The sequence below is a fragment of the Phyllobates terribilis genome, unplaced genomic scaffold, assembly GCF_046119375.1.
Source record: "Phyllobates terribilis strain yellow unplaced genomic scaffold, ASM4611937v1 Scaffold_11__3_contigs__length_659146591, whole genome shotgun sequence".
Lineage (NCBI taxonomy): Eukaryota > Metazoa > Chordata > Amphibia > Anura > Dendrobatidae > Phyllobates > Phyllobates terribilis.
Window position 1 is genome coordinate 232804664 of NW_027362771.1, and position 22771 is coordinate 232827434.

Below are 22771 nucleotides of genomic sequence, written 5' to 3' on the forward strand. Positions count from 1 at the left end.
TCGCAATAACACGCAAGACCATGTTCTTTCACTGCAAGGGGGGGCCGGGGAGGGATGTGGGTCCCGTTTTGCATGCTGGGCTCAACAGCCTTGAAGTTCGGACACACTTTCTAGAAAGTCGGGTAATTTAGGGGACCAGTAGGGACACTTGGCAGCATTTTTGGTAACATGTTATTTTGTAAAATCCTCTGATTGGGCTCTTTTATTATGACATTGTTATTGACAGGAAGCTTATTTTTTTTTTTAATTCTTGATCATTGCTTTTGATCTATCTCTGACTCCAAATTTATCAACATACCCCTATCTGACTGTTATCGGCAACTCTTTTTGGAAGCTACAGTTTTACAAGCTGTAGATTTTAGATTAAGCTTTGCTAAGATGTCATAAAGTTCTTTATTATGAGAAGAGAATCAGTTGGGGCAAACTGAATAAAGTTTTTTTTTTCGACATAGTAACAAGATGGACATGTTAACTTATGTTACCATCATGAGCCAACTTTACTAATTGGGTTTTATTAAATCCATTTGTTATTTCTGAATGCCGAAATCTGATCTGCATCTGCCCACTTAAAGGGGTTTTCCCACGAAAAAGGTTAATTTTAATCAACATTTTAATCAATAGATAGCCCATTACACAGTACACAACATGGCCACATTTATAAGATTATCTCAGCACAGGAACATTTTTTGTAAACACATCCAATTGTGAAAATTATTATTATTCTAAGATCTACTCTGTTCGTGGGAAAACCCTTTTAAGCCACTCGTTCTGTACTGGAAGCAGATCCTGCCCTTATGTATTAGTATTATTATTATTATTTATCTTCAGAAGTACCGTATTTTTTGGATTATAAGACGCACTTTTTTCCCCCAAATTTGGGGGAGAAATGGGGGTTCGTCTTATCTGAACTGTAGTGGAGCTTACCGGCATTGGTGGAGTGGGGTCTCAGGGTCGCTGCTGCCGGAAGCTTCTGCCGTCCGACAGAGGCAGGAGTCGGGAGATGGCTGCGGGCCCCATGCTTGTAGTAGGAGGTGTTCGGGGGTTCTGCCGACATTTTGTGAAAGCCGGAGCCCCACACCTTCCATACTCTTCTATGCGGTGGGCTCCAGGAAAATGGCCGCCGGAGGCGACGCATGCTCAGATTGAGATCTCGTTTGCGCATGCTCCGCCTCCGGCTGCCATTTTCCTGGAGCCCACCGCTTTAGGAAGTATAGAAGGTGCGGGGCTCCGGCTTTCACAAAATGTCGGCGGAGCCCCCGCACTACCGAACACCTCCTACTGCAAGCATGGGGCCTGCAGCCATCTCCTGACTCCTGCCTCCAAATACCCCGTTCTGCCTCGACTCTGCCACCTGGACGCCCACTCCACTAACACCTTGGCCCCCCAGGTAAGCTGATTATAACATGCACAACAACATTTTTTTTCCTATTCTCCTCCCCAAAATTTGGGGTGTGTCTTATAAACTGGTGCATTTTATAATCCGCAAAATACGGTATATTCTACCTTCTTCCACTGATCAAAGGTAATCTGTCCACACATTTTACATAAGTATTGGTATGGTTAAATAGGTGCTTGTACAGTTGGAAGGTGGATGTGTAAGTTCAAATCTCAAATCACCGAATATATTGTACAATTGGTACTTATACATTTTAGAAGGCTCTCACAGAACTATATACCATTTAAAATATTACTTTTATTAATTTTGTTTTAAAACCACAATAGGTGAAAAATATAATCACAAAAGAAAAAAATTGTCCCCAAAGTCCGAAAGAGAGAAACTGCCCAGTTTGTATTGAGGTATCAGTATTTGTGTAACCTATCGGGTTTGATGGCTTAATATATCAAAATCTGGAACAGGTATTGCTATCAATACACAAATGCTCTATTGCATCCGTAATCCTATCCCTGAATTGCCATGGAGCTTGGCACCCTAGATGCGCAATAGGTGCCCCCTCTTCTTGTCGACTGGCCTTGGTGCACCCTTTTTTAACCCTAACGGCTAACTTAATGTGCCCATCTAATGGCACCACAATCCTGGTACGTTCATACAGATGCCTCAAAAAATTAACTGGAATCCCTACTCTGCCTGATAGACCTCAGTTCAGATCTCACTGGCCATTTGTTGTGCGGTGTAAGGACTAGTTAGTGATGTGGCTTAGCTTCAGGCTTTATCTGATTTTAGTAGAGCATGCAGTTACAATCATTCTCCTAACAGGGTGGTTACCACCTACGCTCTCTGTCAGAATCTGTTTCCATGACTGTAAGAACGTTACTCGGAGATCCAGTACCCAGGTTATCTGGAGAAATGACTCCATGTTACAGGTATGATTTGTCATTGTTTCTTATGCATGGTGTCTTCTGGCTAGTTGCTTTAAATGTAGGGTTTTTTCCCTTCTGCACTTTTCTTATAGTGGATAGGCACAACTTGTGTGTTAATGACAAATGTAAGAAACGAGTTGTGCTCTCACAACAGCACCCTCCTACAAGCCTGGTTATACCCCTCATTTATTGCATATTACATGATAGGGGTATCCTCCAGTTTATAGATAGGGCATAATGTACAAATGTGAGAATCCCCCTTTACATGGCTGACACGCAGCATTACTACCACGAAGGGGGAATGTATGGTCTGCCACAGCTTCTGTTTTTGCAGCTGGACTCGCTTTTGTTGTAGATTTGTTACAGTGTATTAGTAGTTTACTTCATTAATTACCTGATTAAGTGATTGGGATATCTTGCTATGCATTTTAGACAAATACATGGGAACATTAATGTGGTTTTTTTTTATAGTGCTTTAGAGTCCATTCAGAATGCCAGGCATGCACATTCCCCATATTGGAAGTGTTTATTGCATGATGGTAATTATGGTTTTGTTTTGTTATACGTCTTAGCTTCCTTACACAGTTTGACTTTTTTACTTTTCTCTATTCAGACATATTCTATAAAAGTATCCCTCTAAAATCCCACATTTCCTTAGACTGCCTCTTTTCTTAACTACCCGGGATGGAAGTTATTACTGTATCTGATCTCTTGTTCTACCTGAAGAGGAGTTGTAAGTCTAGTTTGAGACAAAATTAATTAATAATAATTAAAATGGTTGCTTGTTAAGTGCTTGCAAAAACAAGCAGCTTTACAATTTTAATCTTATTAGAAATCCTCTACATTCTCAAGAGTAGAGGGACTTTTAATGTTATGGTTACATGGTCATTGTCTAGGTCACCGACCACTGCTGGAGTCCTGCAGTTTGGCCGAGTATGGGCTGAGCTTAAAAATTTTTATTTATAGAGCTTATAAGCACTGATCTAAAGCTGATCCAGATCGCTGGAGCATGAGATTTGGCAAACTTTAGTGTCTTTATGCTCCTCCATTACCTCAGCAGTATCGGTTCTGACCAGCGGTGCCCAGGTTGTTCTTCAGGAGCACCATCCCCGGCAATCAGGGGTGCGCTCCCGGACTTGAAACTTTAGAACAATCCTTTAAGGAAGGAATTGTTAAGATAATTTTTAAGAACTTTCTCTGTTTAATGTTCCTTTGATTCTTCTCACCAATCTTAGGTCCAATGAGTTGTTTATTTTGTCATTTACTCTGTGTAAGATTGATTCCCCAGTGAAGCATTTTGCCGCATACAGACATTTCCATACACATTCATTCTTACCTATTTGTATGTGAACTTTTATGCTATTATTATCAGTTTTAGTTAGACACGTTTCTCCTTAAATGTTCTGGTATCGAATAGTTCAATTTATTGTTTCTGCAAATATATGTTAATATTTGTGTTAATTAAGTTGGCGAAACCTTAATAATGCTGCTTTAGTAGTAGTAATAACATTATTAGTATTTTTCTCTTGTTGAAAGAAACAAGGTTAGTAGAAGAGATGAGCACTAAGGGCATGCTCCCACCTGAGCCTTTGCACACCGATACATCTGCTATGGATGAGCTGCTGGAAAATCACATGAAGAAGATCCTGTATCCGACACCTCCAGTTACAGCCCTCGTGGTAGCTCCTGTAGGAAACACATTTCACTTTCTGGAAGGCATGCAACTAGAAGAAGGGGCCGTATCTACAGAGCAAGCAATTACTGTAACAAGGTGACTGTCTGAAGGGGCCGTATCTACAGAGCAAGCAATTACTGTAACAAGGTGACTGTCTGAAGGGGCCGTATATTTCTGAAATTACAGTCGCCAAATAGCAATTCCAACATTTCTTTAAATAAAAACTGCAGAAAGCCGCACAGTCACCTCCGCCCCCCAATCCCAACTCCATCTTGTGTAATGTATGCAGATCTTAACTGAATGTAAGCCAGTATTTTAGCATTATGATGATTTAGTTTTTCTCTCAGGTCAGTACCATTTAAAAGACAGGCGATTTGTCATCATCATTTAATCAACTACACTTTCTAAAGTGGACGGGTCACTTCTAAATATAGTCAAACAAACTGTACTTTGGTTTGAAGAGGGTTGTGTTTATCAATTATATCAGTTACAATGTCAGGTAGGGCGAACTTAAAGGGGTTGTCCAGTCTTAAACTACAAGTCTGCAGTTACTCTATGTGACCGTAGACTTGTGAATCCTCACATCACACGCACCGTTCTGAGAGGATTCTCTGGTGCCAGCGCTGGGAACAGAGGTCATGTGATCGCAAGTATGTGATATGCATACCCCCGTCCACATTCTGACTAGACTGTTTCCGGCCTCGCTCTATACATTTGCATTGAGCAAGGCCACCCCCATCTAGTCTAAATATGGCCGGGAGTATGATGTAATAAGCACACTCCCATCCACATTCCGACTAGACTGTTTCCGGCCTCGCTCTATACATTTGCATTGAGCAAGGCCACCCCCATCTAGTCTAAATATGGCCGGGAGTATGATGTAATAAGCACACCCCCATCCACATTCCGACTAGACTGTTTCCGGCCTCGCTCTATACATTTGCATTGAGCAAGGCCACCCCCATCTAGTCTAAATATGGCCGGGAGTATGATGTAATATGCACACTCCCATCCACATTCCGACTAGACTGTTTCCGGCCTCGCTCTATACATTTGCATTGAGCAAGGCCACCCCCATGTAGTCTAAATATGGCCGGGAGTATGCATATCACATACTTGCTGTCACATGACCTCCGCTCCCAGCGCTGGCACCGGAGAATCCTTCCAGCACCCATGACGTGAGAGTGACTGCAGACTTGTAGTTTAAAGTAGTTGTCTGGTAAATGATGTAATTGCATATTGACACTAAGTGACAATGTTTGTTAACTTATAGATCGTTGATGTTCAACTGCAAGGACCCTGACTGATTGCCAGAACAAAGCACTTTTATCCCCGTTAGAATGGAGCAGCAGTGCTCATGGTCGACCATTGCTCCAGTCATTCTCTATGGGACTGCTGAATTCAGAGTTCAGCTTATTCCGGCAGACCCATAGAGAATGAATGCTAAGCTAAGGTTCACTTTAATGCCTAATTCAAACGTCCATCTTTTTCTCGTATGTGAAAGACATGGACCAATTTTCATCAGTGTGCTAAAACAGATATTCATCATAGTTAAATCAGTGTGTCCATTTCACCGCCAGTGTTATTCTTGTATGCAAAAAAAAAAAGAAGAAAATTTTCAATTCTTCTTAAACCCATTAGCTTTGGTTTTCTTAGACCCATAGACTTGTATGGGTGGTTATGGTCTGTAACTTGGATCAAAAAAGCATGTCTCCGTGGAGTTTCTGTGAACTCTCAGTTCTGCAAAAAATCATGGACATATGTGTCAACCCCATGGACTATAAAGGGTAGGTACATGTTCTCTCCGTGAAATCCACAGAACACCTACAAGAAAAACAGGCATCTGAATGATGCCCAAGCCTCATGCGCATGAAAGGCCTGCATGGTGACAGTCCTGTACTGTGTCTTTTTCTTTTCATTTTTTTTATTCTCTTTGCATCTTCTTCCTATGATTCCACTAATGTTTTTTCAAATTTGTTTATTTTTGTCAGCGCTTTCAGTCAAGATGAATTGAATGAAAATGTATTAAACTGTAAAATGTTACCTGCTGTAGAAAAGCTTGTGAACAGAAAGGTGAGTCTCTAATAAATATCATAGGGTTCAGCAGTTAAAGAAACTGTTAGAGTAAAGTGTTATTACATGTTAATTAATATTCGAAGCAAGACATATTGGTGTAAGTGATTCTTAGTTTAAAAATGCCCACCTAATTCCTTGTATGGTGGGCACAGGGACTTAGGTTACCTAGATAGCTTGTCTTGTAACCTCTTGTCATCATCCTACCTACATGTACAGCAGATCTGTGCACTTGATGTATAAATTGTATTGTATTGTCCACTGCTTATCTCCCTCAGCACCATCTGATGGGGCCAGGGGCCTACAGAAAGCCCACGTTATTATTGTTCTTGTACTCCAGTGAAGCCTAGACTGGCGCTGGATTTCATGGGAGATTAATTTTAGAATAGACTGCAATGCTACTGTATTGTAGTGCATTGTATCGATCTCAAGTTCCAATCCCCTATTGGGACTAATAAAGAAAAATTACGAAAAATGTTGAGATACAGTTGTGCTCAAAAGTTTACATACCCCGGCAGAATTTTTCATTTCTTGGTCTTGTTTCAGAGAATATGAATGATAACAAAAAAAACTTTCTCCACTCGTGGTTATTGGTTGGGTGAAGCCATTTATTGTCAAACCACTGTTTTCTCTTTTTAAATCTTAATGACAACCAGAAACATCCAAATGACCCTGATCAAAAGTTCACATACCCCAGTTCTTAATACCGTGTATTGCCCCCTCTAACTTCAATGGCAGCTTGAAGTCTTTTGTGGTAGTTGTGGATGAGGTTCTTTAATTTCTCAGATGGTAAAGCTGCCCATTCTTCTTGGCAAAAAGCCTCCAGTTCCTGTAAATTCGTGGGCTGTCTAGCATGAACTGCGCTTTTGAGATCTCCACAGAGTGGCTCAATGATATTGAGGTCAGGAGACTGATATGGTCACTCCAGAACCTTCACTTTGTTCTGCTGTAGCCAATGACAGGTCGGCTTCGCCTTGTGTTTTGTATTGTTGTCATGTTGGAACGTCCAAGTACGTTTCATGCACAGCTTCCAGACTGATGAGTGCAAATTTGCCTCCAGTATTTGCTGATAACGTGCTGCATTCATTTTTCTTCAACTTTTACCAAGTATCCTGTGCCTTTGTAGCTCACACATCCCCAAAACATCAGCGATCCACCTCTGTGTTTTACAGTAGGAATGGTGTTCCTTTCACCATAGGCCTTGTTGACCTCTCTCCAAATGTAACGTTTATGGTTGTGGCCAAAAAGTTCAATTTTGGTCTCATCACTCCAAATTACCTTGTTCCAGAAGTTTTGAGGCTTGTCTCTGTGCTGTGTGGCGTATTGTAGGCGAGATACTTTGTGGCATTTGTGCAGTAATGGCTTTCTTCTGGCGACTCGACCATGCAGCCCATTTTTCTTCAAGTGACTCCTTATTGTGCATCTTGAAACGGTCACACCACTAGTTTTCAGAGAGTCCTGAATTTCAGTTGATGTTATTTGTGGGCTTTTCTTTGCATCCTGAACAATTTTCCTGGCAGTTTTGGCTTACATTTTTGTTGGTCTACCTGACCGTGGTTTGGTTTTTACAAAGCCCCTGATTTTTCATTTGTTAATCACAGTTTGAACGCTGCTGACTGGCATTATCAATTCCTTGGATATTTTTTTGTATCCCTTTCCTGTGTTATACAGTTCAACTCCCTTTTACTGTAGATCCGTTGACAATTCTTTTGCTTTCCCCATGACTCACAATCCACAAACGTCAGTGGCTGGATGAAAGATGCAAGAGTCTGTCTGGATCCCAGAAACTCTCTCAGCTTTTATGCGCACACACCGCTTACAAGCAAACAGGTCACAGGTGAGGATGTTACCTTTAGTAGCCATTCAAACCCATTTGTGTCAAATTCTGTGCATGCTATCAGGCCAAAATCACCAGGGTATGTGAACTTTTGATCAGGGTCATTTGGATGTTTTTGGTTAAGATTTAAAAAGAGAAAGCACAGTAGTTTGACAATAAATGGCTTCACCCAACCAATAACCATGAGTGGAGAAAAAGTTTTTTGTTATCATTCATATTCTCTGAAACAAGGCCAAGAAAGCAAAAATTCTGCTGGGGTATGTAAACTTTTGAGCACAACTGTATTTTTCCTTTCTTGGCCTTGTTTCAGAGAATATGAATGATAACAAAAAACTTTTTCTCCACTCATGGTTATTGGTTGGGTGAAGCCATGACAGACTAACTTAATTTCCTTCTATGACAGAATCACTGACTGGGTGGATCAGGGAAATGCTGTAGATATAGTATATCTTGACTTCAGCAAAGCATTTGACAAAGTATCTCACACCATCCTTATTGAAAAAATGACCAAGTATGCAATGGACCAGGCAACTGTTAGGTGGATTCATAACTGGCTTAGTGATCGGACTCAAAGGGTGGTTGTAAATGGCTTCACATCCAGCTGGATGAATGTCTCAAGTGGGGTACCACAGGGCTCCGTCCTGGGACCTGTATTGTTCAACATCTTTATCAATGATTTAGATGAAGGAATTGAGGGTAAACTGATTAAATTTGCTGATGACACAAAGCTAGGAGGGATAGCTAATACTAGAGAAGAGAGAGAGAGGATTCAAAAAGACCTAAATAAACTGGAGCAGTGGGCAGCAACCAACAGAATGTTTTTTAACAGGGAAAAATGCAAAGTACTACATCTGGGCAATAAAAATGAAAAAAGCATATACAGAATGGGAGAAATAGAGCTAAGCAACAGTACATGTGAAAAAGACTTAGGTATACTAATAGATCATAGACTGAACATGAGTCAACAGTGTGATGCAGCAGCAAAAAAGGCAAATACAATTCTGGGATGTATTAACAGAAGCATACAGTCTAGATCACGTGAAGTCATTATCGGTCTTTACTCCTCTTTGGTCAGACCTCATCTGGAATACTGTGTACAGTTTTGGGCACCACATTTTAAAAAAGACATAGACAAACTGGAGCAAGTTCAGAGAAGAGCGACCAGAATGGTGACTGGTCTGCAAACCATGTCCTATGAGGAACGGTTGCAGGATTTGGGAATGTTTAGCTTGCAAAAAAGAAGACTGACAGGAGACTTAATAGCTGTCTACAAATATGTCAAGGGCTGTCACATTGTAGAAGGATCATCTTTATTCTCATTTGCACAAGGAAAGACTAGAAGCAATGGGATGAAACTAAATGGGAGGAGACACAGATTAGATATTAGAAAAAACTTTTTGACAGTTAGGGTGATTAATGAGTGGAACAGGCTGCCACGAGAGGTGGTGAGTTCCCCTTCAATGGACGTCTTCAAACAGAGGCTGGACAGACATCTGTCTGAGATGATCTAGTGAATCCTGCTTTGAGCAGGGGGTTGGACCAGATGACCCAGGAGGTCCCTTCCAACTCTACCATTCTATGATTCTATGATTTATTGTCAAACTACTGTGTGTGTGTGTATAACGTACATACATACTTATCTTTACAAATGAATAAAATATCATACTATTTATCCCAGAAAAAGAGATAAGAATATAATGTGTAGCCTGAAGTGGTTCAGTAGCTCTCCAAAACAAACTACAGCATATACTGCAAAGAAAAAGCAAGCCATTGTAGGATTCTTTTGATGAAAAATAAAAAAAAAGGTAGGGCTCTCTGAATATGGCGACAGTGTTTGTCTTCTCTTTCTTTTTTAATAAAATTTGTAATAGTTTTGTAATAAATTTGATATGACTATAACTGTACTGACCTGTAGTACAAAGTTAACATGTCATCTTTTATACAAAAAAACATGGCAGTATTGCTGTTTTTGTTCTTTTTTTTTTGTTAAGTATATTTTATGATAAAATGTATGCTCACTATCATAACCACAATTCTTCCAACCAAAAAAGATAGCGCCCTAACTTGATGGAAAAAATAAAATCTTATGGCTCTTGGAAGGTGAGCGGGAATAAACAAAAGCAATAAAATGAAACAAGGCAGCATTCTCAAGGGGTTAATATTTTAATTTATTCAATTTTATTTAACTCTGCAGTGAAGTAACTTGAACCATATATGTTAATAAATACCATACTTGTTTAATTGTGTTCTTTTATTTCTTAGGCAAGGAATTGCATTACCGTATCTCCACATGCATCTCTTTCTGCTGCAGCCGCAGTACAGCAAGCTTTACATTTGGGCTCAGAAAGGTATTTGTAAATGTCATATGGCTACATTATGACTTTCAATGGCAGCAATGTATTTGGGACCTAGGATCATGTTGGATTCTGACATGAGTTTAGGAAAGGCCTTCATGATCTATTCGGATCAGGTTCTGTCTTTGGCTCTAAGTAGATATCACCACATGATCAATTCAGAAGAAATACACAGCCCTCATTTGTTGATGGATAACATGTATGTATTTTATTATATCAGAAACTTAACAACAACATATCAGTATAAAGAAAAGTGTTATATTAGTAGATGAAACTCAGTAATAGTACTGGATATTTTCCTCCTTCTGGACCTTTTTCAACAGTATCTCTGTGCAGTGAGATGACGACTACTTTGAAACCTTTTACAGTAAATATCAATACTACGTGGAGAAAATTACTTTGCAATAGCTATAAGTTGTATCATTTACATAAAAATGAGTACCTGTCCTCAGTTCTAGTTCCAGGGCGCCATGTCTCCATCAGTCAGCTGATCGATGGGGAGTTGGACCCCCTCACTGATCTGATATTGATGAAGTGTCCTATAGCTTCTTAAGTAGAGTATTTCTAATGTACTTACTTTGGTGCTGAACATCTCCTGTTATGTTATTTCACACGAGCCCCGGAAGAGCTAGTGCAGTCATTGCTGGAACAGTGCCAGCATCACAGCTGAGTGAAGGCTGTTATTTTATAAGGGGGAATATGGCAAATGAGAAGTGGACAATAGGGATGAGCGAGCATGTTCTGTTAACCCTTTCGGCGAGCATGCTCGGGCAAACACCAAGTATCTTCAGCGTGCTCGTGTGTTATGTTTCACTCACTCCGTGTGCATGATTTGCGACTGTTTGACAGCTTTAATACATGTGAGGAATGTCTGTTTCTTAGGCATTCCTCACATGTATTAAAGCTCTCAAACAGTTGCAAATCATGCACACCGAGTGAGTGAAAGATAACACCTGTGCACGTTGCAGATACTCTGTGTTCGCGTGAGCATGCTCGCTGAAAGGGTTAACAGAACATACTCGCTCATCACTAGTGGACAACCCTTTTAAAGAGTAACCATCATTCTAAGTTTTATTTCATAAATCAATAGTGCATATGAAAATAAGCAACTTTGTAATATATCTTATCAGACAAATCTGCTTCTTTCTCCTCCTGGACTGATCATTCAGAGAAGACTTTCCCATTAGTGAGATAGGAGATGACAGTTATTACTGATGAGAAGCTATGTAGAGGGGAGTGAGAGGGAGGAAGGAGCTAGTCTCTAGCTCCTCTTACCCCCTAACCTCTTCTATCTACATAAAATCTCATCAGTAGCAGCTGCCATCTCCTATCTCAGTAATGTAACATTCTGTCTTCACTGAATACAGATTTTATCGCAGAATTAAGAATTTTGACAATGAATGATCAGTCCTGGAGAAGAAAGAAGCAGATTTCTCTGATAAGATATATTACACCTTTTCCTATTTTCACGTGTACTATTGATTTATGAAATAAATATTAAAATGATGCTTACTCTTTGGATTCTAATACGCAATCTAGGTTTTGTACTGAAGGAGAGTAGGACTGGATCAATGATATATTTGTACCGTTTATTTCTTATCTACAGGGTATTTTGTATCCTTATTGGGGATGTGGAGATGAAACCTGCTGAAATATCAAATGATGGGTAAGTGGTTTTGAAACAGTCTTTAAGCTTTTCCTCTTTTATGTCATAAACATGTGTTATGACATAAAATTGATTGATTAATTGATACATATGATTTAAAAACTGCGTAACCCTTAATGATATAATGTTATATAATAAGTATCACTTGGGATTGCAGGTCAGCTGAATTAAATTTGCTAAATGACTTTACATCTTGCAGGAAAACTCTGTTCCTTACAATTTCTGGAGACAAAATGCCTGAGAGGGCTCGCTCACCGTATCAAACGTTCCTCCAGTGGAAGGAAGTAAGTGGAGTACAACAGGCAAACTGATGCTTGCTGTCTAATCTGCAGGCACCATGTTACCGAGCAGGGGCAGCTGAGCAGACTGATGTATAGGTTTGCGAGAGAAGATTCAGTAGTTTAAATCATTTAAACCTTCGCTCTTTCTGGGATTTTCAGTCCAGTATACAGTAAAAACCTATAGAGAAAAATGTCCAACCTTGAATAAAGTATTGTTCTTGTTTTCTTCCGGCAGAGTCCACATGATGGGAGCAGTTTTTTCTATGCACTATTCCGATTTCTACTTCCCCTGGCTTATTCCTACCAGCCAGACCTTGTTATATTAGCTGTTGGAAGCAACAGGAGTGTAGGTATAAAGGATATTGCCCTGCTTGGCAGTCTGCTGCAGGCTCTCGCGGATGGTGCTGTGCTCGCTGTTGTTACGGTAAGATTATCTGTGGGTGTTTAGAATCCAAAGCATCCACCCACTTAATGGGTGATAGGTGTGAGAGATGTCTACCACTATTTTACCGCTGTACGATCACCCTCATATTACACTATAGATTGTGTGCATCCTTCCTCAATCTGTGAATGACCTGTTCAGTAATAACTGTGAGTTGTGATTTTCTTGAAAATGACTTGTAATTTTGTATTCTATTTCCTTCTTCTTTTGCCGTGATTTCTCATTTTAACAGGAAACTGAAAAAGAAGTAATAGAAGCCTTGTGTAATGTCTTGGTAAAGTGTGCTTCAATGTGCTTTGGACCCTACAAGGCTCCTGCTAAAGACTGTGCTCAAAGCTTAACACAAGAGCTGACTGCCATGCAGGCAAAGTGGAGAATACTGCAATGTCTTGGTATGTCTCTGCATCACTCACCATGGCACTGAATGTGCACTTATACTGTAGATGACAAGAAATCACAACCCCAAGACGATGTGTCATTAATCCCTGGACATCATTCTTTTGCCTGTTAGGAAATGGCTAATATGTATTTATGTAGAGTATGCTTTTGAGGAGGAAAAAACAATATTTATATTCTTTATGACTTTAAGCTGAACATCTGAGAATGCATTTTGCTAACACGTGGTAAAGAATTGATGGAATGGCTGCTTATCGTTATGATGAGAAGTAATTGTCAGAAGTGTACAGTATTGCTGACATTAGCGACTTGCGTTTGAAAGGGGTTGTCTTGTCCCCATCGATAAATCTGCAGTCACTCTGTGTGACTGCAGACTTATGAATCCCCCCCCAGTGCGTGTACTTTGCGCTGCGAGGATTTGCCCGTTTCCGAGCCTGGACTGGAGGGTATGTATGAGTTATACGTACTCCTGACCAGACCCCGTCCAGTGTGTGCGGCCTTGCTCAATACACTTGTACACGCCCTCTAGTGGGCCACACCCACTGGACAGCCATGCCCATTGGACGGCCACATAACTAGTGAGGGAGCGGCCTCGCTCCATACAAGTGTATGGAGCAAGGCCGCGCCCACTGGCTGGACTTTGACCCGGAGTATGTATAACTCATACATACCCTCCAGTTACACAGAATAACTGCAGACTTATTGATTTGAACTTGACAACCCCTTTAAATCAGAAATCAAGTTAAAATAATCCTCTGGTGTGTTAGAGATCAATGTGGGAACATTTAATTGATAAAATCTGATCTTGGGATCACTACTTATGAAGACTTCATACTGTTTTGCTACTGCTTGGAAACTCTTGTTACGGGAAAACTGAACATGAAAGCATTTTAAGGGTATGTTCACACTGCGTTTTTCCTCAGGACGTCCCTCATGACAGCGCAACGGGAGGTTGTCCTTCTCATTCTCTAGGTACAGGAAACACATGAGATTAAAAGCCCCTCCTCCACCACACCCTCAGTGTTTTTCCTGTCCCTAGCAGGACGGACACAGAGAGTTGCGCATCGGCGCAAAGATTCTTACCTGGAGCCCAGCGGGATGGGGGGGAACGTATCTCTTCCTTTCCCGCTGTCAAGCAGCTCCATGCTGAAACCTCACTAAAGAGGTCCCTCAGCCTGTCAATAGAGCAGGATGTAGCTCCTGACGCCGCTGCCTCCCTCTCAGGATGGCTCTCGGCACCACGCTACATTCTCCAGCTGCATTCCAGATGGTGTGCGCTCCATTAGAGGGCGCACTTCCGGTTCGGCTACCAGTGATGACACGGATGCATTCCAGCCTGGAACTAATTTCTGGTTGGGGGAATCCGCGGTCCAGGACAGCGCGGTGTGCGTTCCACTATGGAATGCAGGGGAATCTCGTGGCGGCATCCAACATCTTCAGGGAACAAGGGAAGACCCTATAAAAGGGTGCTTATTCGTCTGTGTGTCGGGTCTCCTTTTTTTCCAAACAATGGATTCTAATCCACGGTTAAAGGCACAATCTGAGCAGCGTAAGTGCATGGAGTCCTATACTATTCCCTAATGTCAGAGCTGGGGGTTTTACACTAAAACTGTCCTATTTTCTTTAAAACATTTTTAGGGGGGCACATTGGAATCAGGCACAACAGCCCGTAAAAAAACTAAAAGATGCCCTACATACAATACCACTTACCGGAAGCACATAAGAAACAACTTTGTGCAGAGTGTATAACCAAGCTCTCCAAGGAGGAACAATCCACCCTTATGGCAGACATGCAATCTATGATCCGTGAAGAGGTTCAAAGTTCAGTCTCTAGCCTTATACCGCCTCAGTTGGTTGAACCATCCCATCAGAAAAGGGCTAGATGGGAAGTGGAGGAATCTTCTGAAGCAGAAGATTTTTCTTATGACTCTGATCAGAGTCCCCACAGGGCCCTTCTGAAGACCGGAAGAAATCTCTTCTCATCTGAAAATACTGATGAATTAATTAGGGCTGTAAGAAATACTATGGGGATTGAGGATGCTCAGATCCCACATACCATACAAGACAAAATATTTGGGGGTCTAAGAATTCAGAGAAAAAGAGTGTTTCCAATCAATGAACATCTGAAATCTATGATCCTGGAGGAGTGGGAAGATGCAGAAAAACGTCTCATCATACCAAGGAAGTTAAGGGCTCGGCTTCCCTTTAACCCAGAGGAAGTCAAGGTTTGGGATGAAGTTCCTAAAATTGACATGCCTATGGGTAGGAAAAAAGACCTCAATTCCTTTTGAGGATTCGTCTTGCCTTAGAGACGCTATGGAACGGAAGACAGATGGGCTCCTAAGAGGAAGCTGGGAAGCCTCAGCAGCAGTTATTTAAGACCAATATAGCTGCAACCTCAGTAGCCAGGTCTGTGTCCCTCTGGAAACCCAAACTGTCATCGCTAATTAAATCCAATACATCTCGGGAGGTCATCCTAGATTCCTTTCCCATATTAAAGTCAGCCACTCTGTTTATAGCGGATGCATCTGCAGAATCCGTCAGATTCTCAGCTAGAAGTAGCGTATTATCCAATTCAGCAAGATGTGCTATATGGCTAAAATCCTGGTCAGGAGACTCCCATTCTAAAAATAAACTTTGTGCAATTCCATTCTCAGGGGGCAATGTGTTTGGTCCTGTCCTAGATAAAAGGGGTTTCCAGAGGAAAAAAACAAATAGTTTGCCCCTAGTAATGCGCTGTTTATCATGGTTACCAGCCTGATCGCTGGTCACACACAGCGATGTGTGCTGACCAGCGGGAGGGCAAAGACCAAAAAATGTTCCAGGACATTCTGCAGCGATCAGCGACCTCACAGCAGGGGCCTGATCGCTGCAAAGTGTCACACATAGCAACATCGCAGGTGAGGTCGCTGTTGCGTCACCAAAACCTTGACTCAGCAGCGATCTCGCTAGCGATCTCGCTATGTGAGACGGGGGCTTTACAAGGGGAAGGGTAAATCTGGAAGGTGGAGTTATTCCAAGGGAGGTAAAAATAGATCCACCCGATTTTACCTCAGATTCATCAAAAAGGCCCTGACGCTATAGCAGTGGGGGGTGGGGGGGAGACTCCGGGTCTTCTAAACGGGTTGGCAAGCCATCACCAAAAACCCATGGATATTAAGAACAATAAGAAGTGGTTACAAAATAGAGTTCATCCACCCACCGCCACACACTTACCGGCTTACCGTCCCTCAGACTCCTGCTGCTTCAGAAAGACTCTGGAAAGACGTCAGGGATCTATTACAAGCAGGGGTGGTCTGGCCAGTTCCACCCTTGGAAATAGGACAGGGTCATTACGCCTTTTTTTTCGAAAAAAAAAAAAAAAAAACCTTCAGGGAAATTCTGGATGATCATAAACCTAAAGCCCCTGAATCAAGAGTATAGCATACAAAAGATTCAAAATGGAAACTATAAGAACTATCATTCCATTAATAAATCGGAACTCGGTGATGTGTACGATAGATTTAACAGACGCATACTACCATGTACCTATTTATCCATCCTGCCATGCCTTTCTAAGATTCGCATTAAGATACCAGGGGAAGATTCATCACCTTCAGTTCCACTGCCTACCGTTCGGCCTATCCACAGATCTCCGGATCTTCACTAAGTTAATGTCGGAGGTAGCAGCAGCCCTAAGAAAAGAAGCCGTAAATATCATACCATAGCTAGACGATCTGCTTTTAATAGCGGATTCAGTAGCTCTCCTCAATCAACATCTTTCCCAGACCATTGAGGTTCTAGGAAACCTTGGTTGGAGTATAAACTGGGAAAAGTCCAGTCTACATCCAGAAATGCGGAAAGTGTTCTTAGGAGTCCTCCTAGATTCACAGCAAGGAAGATCCTCCCTTCCTATAGACAAAATGGAAGATATCAGGAGAGGGATTCGTTCGTTCCAGAGGGAAGGGGCAGTGTCTGTGAGATACGCCATGAGAATTCTAGGACTCATGACATCCTGTATACCAAGTGTTCAAGGGCTCAAGCACACTCAAAGGATCTACAACAGGTGGTCTTGAGGAACTGGAACAGACTGCAATCAGGTCTGGACAAGTAGATGAAAATTTCCGCGGATCTAAAGGCTTCCCTGAACTGGTGGACATCTCTGATCAATCTAAAGAGTGGAATATCCTGGGCACAGTCTCCGCAGTTACAAGTTACCACAGATGCCAGCCAGCTAGGTTGGGGTGCAGAAGTAGAGGGTCAGTACATACAGGGTACATGGAACCCAGAAGAAAGCAGAAGATCCTCCAACTACAGGGAGCTGAAGGTGGTTTGGGAAGTTCTCCAGAAACTTCAGCATATCCTCAAAGGAAAACATGTAAAAACTTATTTAGACAATATAACAACTGTCTCCTTCATTCGGCACCAAGGAGGCCCAAGAAAAATGCTCCTACAGGGAATATCCAGACGAGTATTCCGATGGGCAGAGATGACAGTCCCTTCCATAACAGCAGTCCACCTCAAAGGGTCAGACAACTTAGTGGCAGACTCTCTTAGCAGAAAGACGGTCTCATCATCCGAGTGGGAACTAAATCAGGATGTATTCCATCAACTTACTCATCGCTGGGGTATCCCGTCAAAAGACCTCTTTGCCACCTGCAGAAATGCAAAGTTGAAAATTTTTTTTTTTCTCTAGATCCAGGGGATACTTCCGACGGGATAGACGCTTTATCTCAAAGCTGCTATATGCATTTCCCCCTTCCCTCTAATTTCCAGAATTTTGAGGAAGATTCAAGAAGATTGAGCCACAGTGATGCTGATAGCCCCTTGGTGGCCCAAGAGAAGCTGGTTCCCGCTATTAGGCCATAAAAGGACCGTTTACCCTACCAGAGAGACATGACCTGTTGTCCCAGGGTCCTATAGTATATCAGAACGTACAATTCTTGCAATTGACAGCATGGATCCTGAAAGGCAGATCCTAAGTGCTAAGGGTATGTCAGATAGGTTTACAACTGTCTTGCATGGTAGAGAGATTACTCTATCACCTGTGCCATCTACACCAAAGTTTTGAGAAGATACTGCTCTTATGTGGAAAAACCTCTGGAAACCGGTTCTGAGCTAGATATTCCAAACATCCTCGAATTCCTTCAGCAAGGTTTTGAGAGAGGTTTAAAACCCAGCACGCTTAGGGTACAAATCTCGGCACTTTGGATTACCCTCTAGCAGATCATCCATGGGTAACAACGTTTGCAAAGGCAGTCACTAGATTGAAACCCACAAGAAGGAAACTAATACCCCAATGGGACCTAAACTTAGTTTTGACAACCTTGTGTAAGAGCCCCTTCGAACCTCAGGAGGAAGCTAGTATAAAGTTACTTTCAATGAAGCCCGCCTTCTTAGTAGCGGTAACCTCAGGCAAGAGAGTCGGAGAAATCCAGGCCCTGTCAACTACAGACCCTTATCTTTGTATCCTGGATGACCGAATAATCCTCAAACTCGACCCATCCTTTCTTCCTAAGGTGGTATCCCAAAAAATCTTAAATCAAGAAATTATCTTACCATCTTTTTGTCAGCACCAAAAGAACGAAAAAGAGTCAGTTCCACACACTTGACGTCAGAAGGGCGGTGATACGATATGTATCAGTTACAAAACCATGGAGACAAGAGTCAAACCTCTTTGTTCAACACTCAAGAAGAAACCAGGGCAAAAAAGCTTCAAAAGTAACCTTGGACAGATGGATAACCACGATTATTTCCATGGCATACGATTTACAAGGAGAAGAACCTCCACCGGACATTAAGGCTCATTCTACTAGGGCAATATCAGCCTCCTGGGCAGAAAGAGCAGGAGCATCTTTAGAACAGATCTGTAGGGCCGCAACATGGGCCAATATAAATACCTTCTGTAGACATTATAAGTTGGACATTTAATGTACCCAACAATTAGCCTATGGAAGGAAAATCCTTCAGGCGGTAGTCCCACCCTAGAAATGTTCTGTTTCATTTGGTATTACTCCCGTCGTGCTGTCATGACGGACATCCTGGGGAAATGAGGAATTAGTCCTACTGGTAATTGTATTTCCAGGAGTCCCATCATGACAGCACTATTACATTCCCTCCCCGAATCCCTTATACGTATGGCAGCTCAGAACATCTGTGTAAAGAGAATTCAATAAAGCAGAATAAAACTCATCCATCCTGGTGTGGTGATTGGAGAAAGCACTGAAGGTGTGGTGGTGGGGGGTGCTTTTAACCTCTCATGTGTTTCCTGTCCCTAGAGGATGAGAAGGACAATCTCCCGTCCTGTTGTCATGATGGACTCCTGGAAATACAATTACTGGTAGGACTAATTCCTTATTTTTTGTTATGTTTAAAAAGTCAGTATTTCAAGTAGAAGACGCTTAAGGAATCGCTCCTTTTCTCTGGCGTTTTGCAAACCTGAAGCAGGTTGCATAAAAGCTGAAGAAGCTAAAAAGACAGTCTTCTGCTGCCAGCATTTTTTTAGTGTTTTTTTCCAGCGTTTCCAGATGTTTTTTGAACTTTAAGGAATGAAGAAAACGTTAGTGTTTTTTTTTTGTTTTTTTTTAACCTTCAAGAGTGCATAAAAAAAAAAAAAGCTCCAAAAAACTACACGGCCATCTTCTGAGCATCTTTTTGGCCTTCCTGTTGATTTTTATTGTAAGTATATATCGTCTTCCGAATGGAAGACGCCTGAACAATGGACATGTCACTTCTTTTAAAAGCTTTCTGGTCACAAAAAAGCAGAAACAGATTGAGTGTGAACGCACCGGGAGTTTGTATTTGCAAAGCAACTTACAAAGGCTTTTCTGTTCTGTCAGTTTCAAGGCAAAACATACAGAAACCATTTAGTATCATTGAGATGTTGTCATCTGGCATTGCCTTCTTTACATAATCTGTTAAGCTATTCTACCCCGTAGGAAAAATGCAGGCCTGATGGATCCATCTAAGGTGAATGGGATTTATCAATTATCTAGAAATGGCTCCATCAGAAATGGAAGTTTTACTTCAGTGTGAACAGAATCTTCAGATTAGTTCTGTGATTTTTAGCATGACTAAAGGCTTCTGATGGCCTGATGGAAGCCAAGAGAGTGTCCTTTTATATGTCAATGTACTACAAAAAAGTATGGAATACCAAAGCAGAGCATAATAGCGACAGATGCTATACAGTTAAAGGTCTCCCAAGGCCTCATCCAGACGTTAGTTATTTTTCTTGTAAGCAAAAAAAGTTCCAAGTTTCATCTGTCTTTTTCATCAGAATTGGGGAGTGTAGCTTGGTTAGCGTTTCATCAGTTTTTCTTGTGTGAAAAAAAAATTCATAGGAGGCGGTTGAGAAATCTTTATCAAATATTCTGTGAAAAACATACAGCACAAAGAGGGCATTCGAGTGCTCTCCGATGTTTTCAGACTCATAGACTTACATTGGTGAGATTGATCCAAGACACGGATCAGAATGAAACATTGTGTGCAGACTTGGTCTGCAAAAGTACACAAATGTGAACAAGCCCATGGACTATGATAGCTAAGAGCTCTATCTGTGAACAACAGTGGTAGAATTTGTACACGAAAAACTGTCGTCTGCCTAAGCCTTAATGTATAAATTCAGAGTTTTTTAGATTTCTATGTCCCACACGCGGCCATGAGCCTGATGTGGGCAAACCTTTAGAACGCTGGATCTGATTTCTAGTAGCAAAGCAGTGTAGAAGAAGGTTGAGTGCTCTGGAGATCAGTGGTGGTCCACATATGTATCTAACATATCAGAAATATCATTTGGACTGGATTTTGACTTTGAACTTTTACTAAAAGGGATGAACTTTTATGGAAGATAATACAATTGTTTTTGTAGACTTCAGATTTCTATCGGCCTACAAATAAGCTCTAATAATTAAAATTATATATTGCTGATTTATTGATAGTTTGTAGCACAAAGAAGTAAAGAGTACATCATTATTAATTGTTTTTTTTCTTATTTAATAGCAAAGTAGAAGACAAAACAAATGAGCTAAAACACACTGAAGACAACTGTTAAGATGTGGGAGTGAAATCATTGGACTATAGCTGAGCGGAAATGGATACAAAAATATTATGCAATTGTTTTGAATCGAAAAACGCAACTATGCAAATACTTCATTTTTTACTTTTCTTAAAAAAGATGAAATGTTATAAAGTTTTGAAATATAGTAAATTAACCAATATACTATTCCATACCAATGTTAATCATAAGCCTGAATTAATACTGCAGATTCCATGTCTTGTATTCAAGAATGCAATATTAAAGATTTATCTGGTCATTATTTCTACTATAACATTGGGGTGCTGCCACCAGAATGGCATGTAGGATGTAGCTCTTTCTAGGGTGCCCTGACCGTTTCATTCTGAGCATTGGCTAAGCTCCTGAGGTTTGGGCCGCTTCTAAACAATCATTAACCCCTTTCTGACGTGTGACCTAATAGTACGTCATGGTGACCTGGGCCGATTGGACCAATGACGTACTATTAGGTCATATGGTGATCGTGCTCGCACACAAGCGGTGCGGGGCAATCGCTGCCGGGTGTCAGCTGATTGTCACAGCTGACACCCGGTACTATGTGCAGGGAGTGGTCCTGCACCGCTCCCTGCACATTAACCTCCTCAATGCTGCAATCGAAGTTGATCGCAGCATTGCGGGGGCAAGGGGAGGTGATCGCCGATGCTCGCCTCTCCTGCCGGCATCCAACGCTGTCTGCCGCGGCTCCCGGATGTTGCCATGACGACCCAATGTCATCATGACAACATCCGGGTCACCAGACAGCAGGAAGATACTTTGGTCATGCGCTGAAAATAAAATGTGAAAGTCCCATAGTGGGACAAGGTGTAAAATGAAAAAATTTAATCAGAATGTGAAAAAAAAAAATAAAAAAATTGTAAAAATATTTAAAAAAAAAAAAAAAATTAAAACAATACAAAAAAATATATATATATATTGTACCCATAAATAAATATTATTTTGGAAAAAAACAATAAAAGTACTCTTATATGGTATCGCCGTGTCCTATAAAACTGTCCCACTAGTTAACCCCTTTAGTGAACACTGTACAAAAAAAATCAAAAAACCCTGCTCTATCATCATACCGCCAAACACAATAAAACGTGATCAAAAAGATGAATGCAAATAAAAATGGTACCGCAAAAAACGTCATTTTGTCCCGCAAAAAACAAGCCGCCATACAGCTCCATCAGCCGAAAAATAAGTTATAGCTCTCAGAATAAAACGATAAAAAAAAAAAATTTTTTTTCTATAAAATAGTTTTTGGGTAAAAGCGCCAAAACATAAAAAAACAATATAAATGTGGTACCGCTGTAATCATACTGACCCGAAGAATAACACTGCCTTATCAATTTTACCACACGCGGAAAGGCATAAAAGAAAAACAAAAAAAAAAAACATTCCGAAATTTTTTGTTTTTGTTTATTCTCCTTCCCAAAAATCGGAATAGAAAGCGATCAAAAATGTCACGTGCCCAAAAATGGTACCAATAAAAACGTCAACTTGTCCCGCAAAAAACAAGCCATCACATGACTCTGTCGGCCGAAATACTGAAAAATTATAGCTCTCAAAATATGGCAAAGCAAAAACTAGTCTTTGCAAAAAAAAAAAAAAAAGCATCTTTTAGTGTGTGACAGCTGTCAATCATAAAAACCCGTTATGAATCTGGTATCGCTGTAATCGCACCGACCCGAAGAATAAAACG

At 41.1% G+C, this 22771-nt stretch overlaps 1 protein-coding gene across 2 annotated transcripts in view; it reads left to right on the plus strand.

Moving 5' to 3' along the window:
- The window catches only part of HDAC10 (histone deacetylase 10), a 45261-nt gene extending 23284 nt beyond the window's left edge, over positions 1-21977 (plus strand). Inside the window, exons 12-22 of one of the 2 annotated variants that reach the window (XM_073652103.1) lie at positions 2216-2322; positions 2791-2858; positions 3856-4090; positions 5986-6067; positions 10167-10252; positions 11865-11924; positions 12124-12208; positions 12441-12629; positions 12880-13039; positions 19301-19362; positions 21018-21977. In XM_073652103.1, coding sequence (XP_073508204.1) covers positions 2216-2322; positions 2791-2858; positions 3856-4090; positions 5986-6067; positions 10167-10252; positions 11865-11924; positions 12124-12208; positions 12441-12629; positions 12880-13039; positions 19301-19362; positions 21018-21041 — 1158 coding nt within the window. In that variant the 3' untranslated portion in view covers positions 21042-21977. The remainder of the gene's footprint in view (positions 1-2215; positions 2323-2790; positions 2859-3855; positions 4091-5985; positions 6068-10166; positions 10253-11864; positions 11925-12123; positions 12209-12440; positions 12630-12879; positions 13040-19300; positions 19363-21017) is intronic. The other variant, XM_073652104.1, reaches the window with a different exon arrangement.
- The last annotated feature ends 794 nt before the right edge of the window (positions 21978-22771 follow it).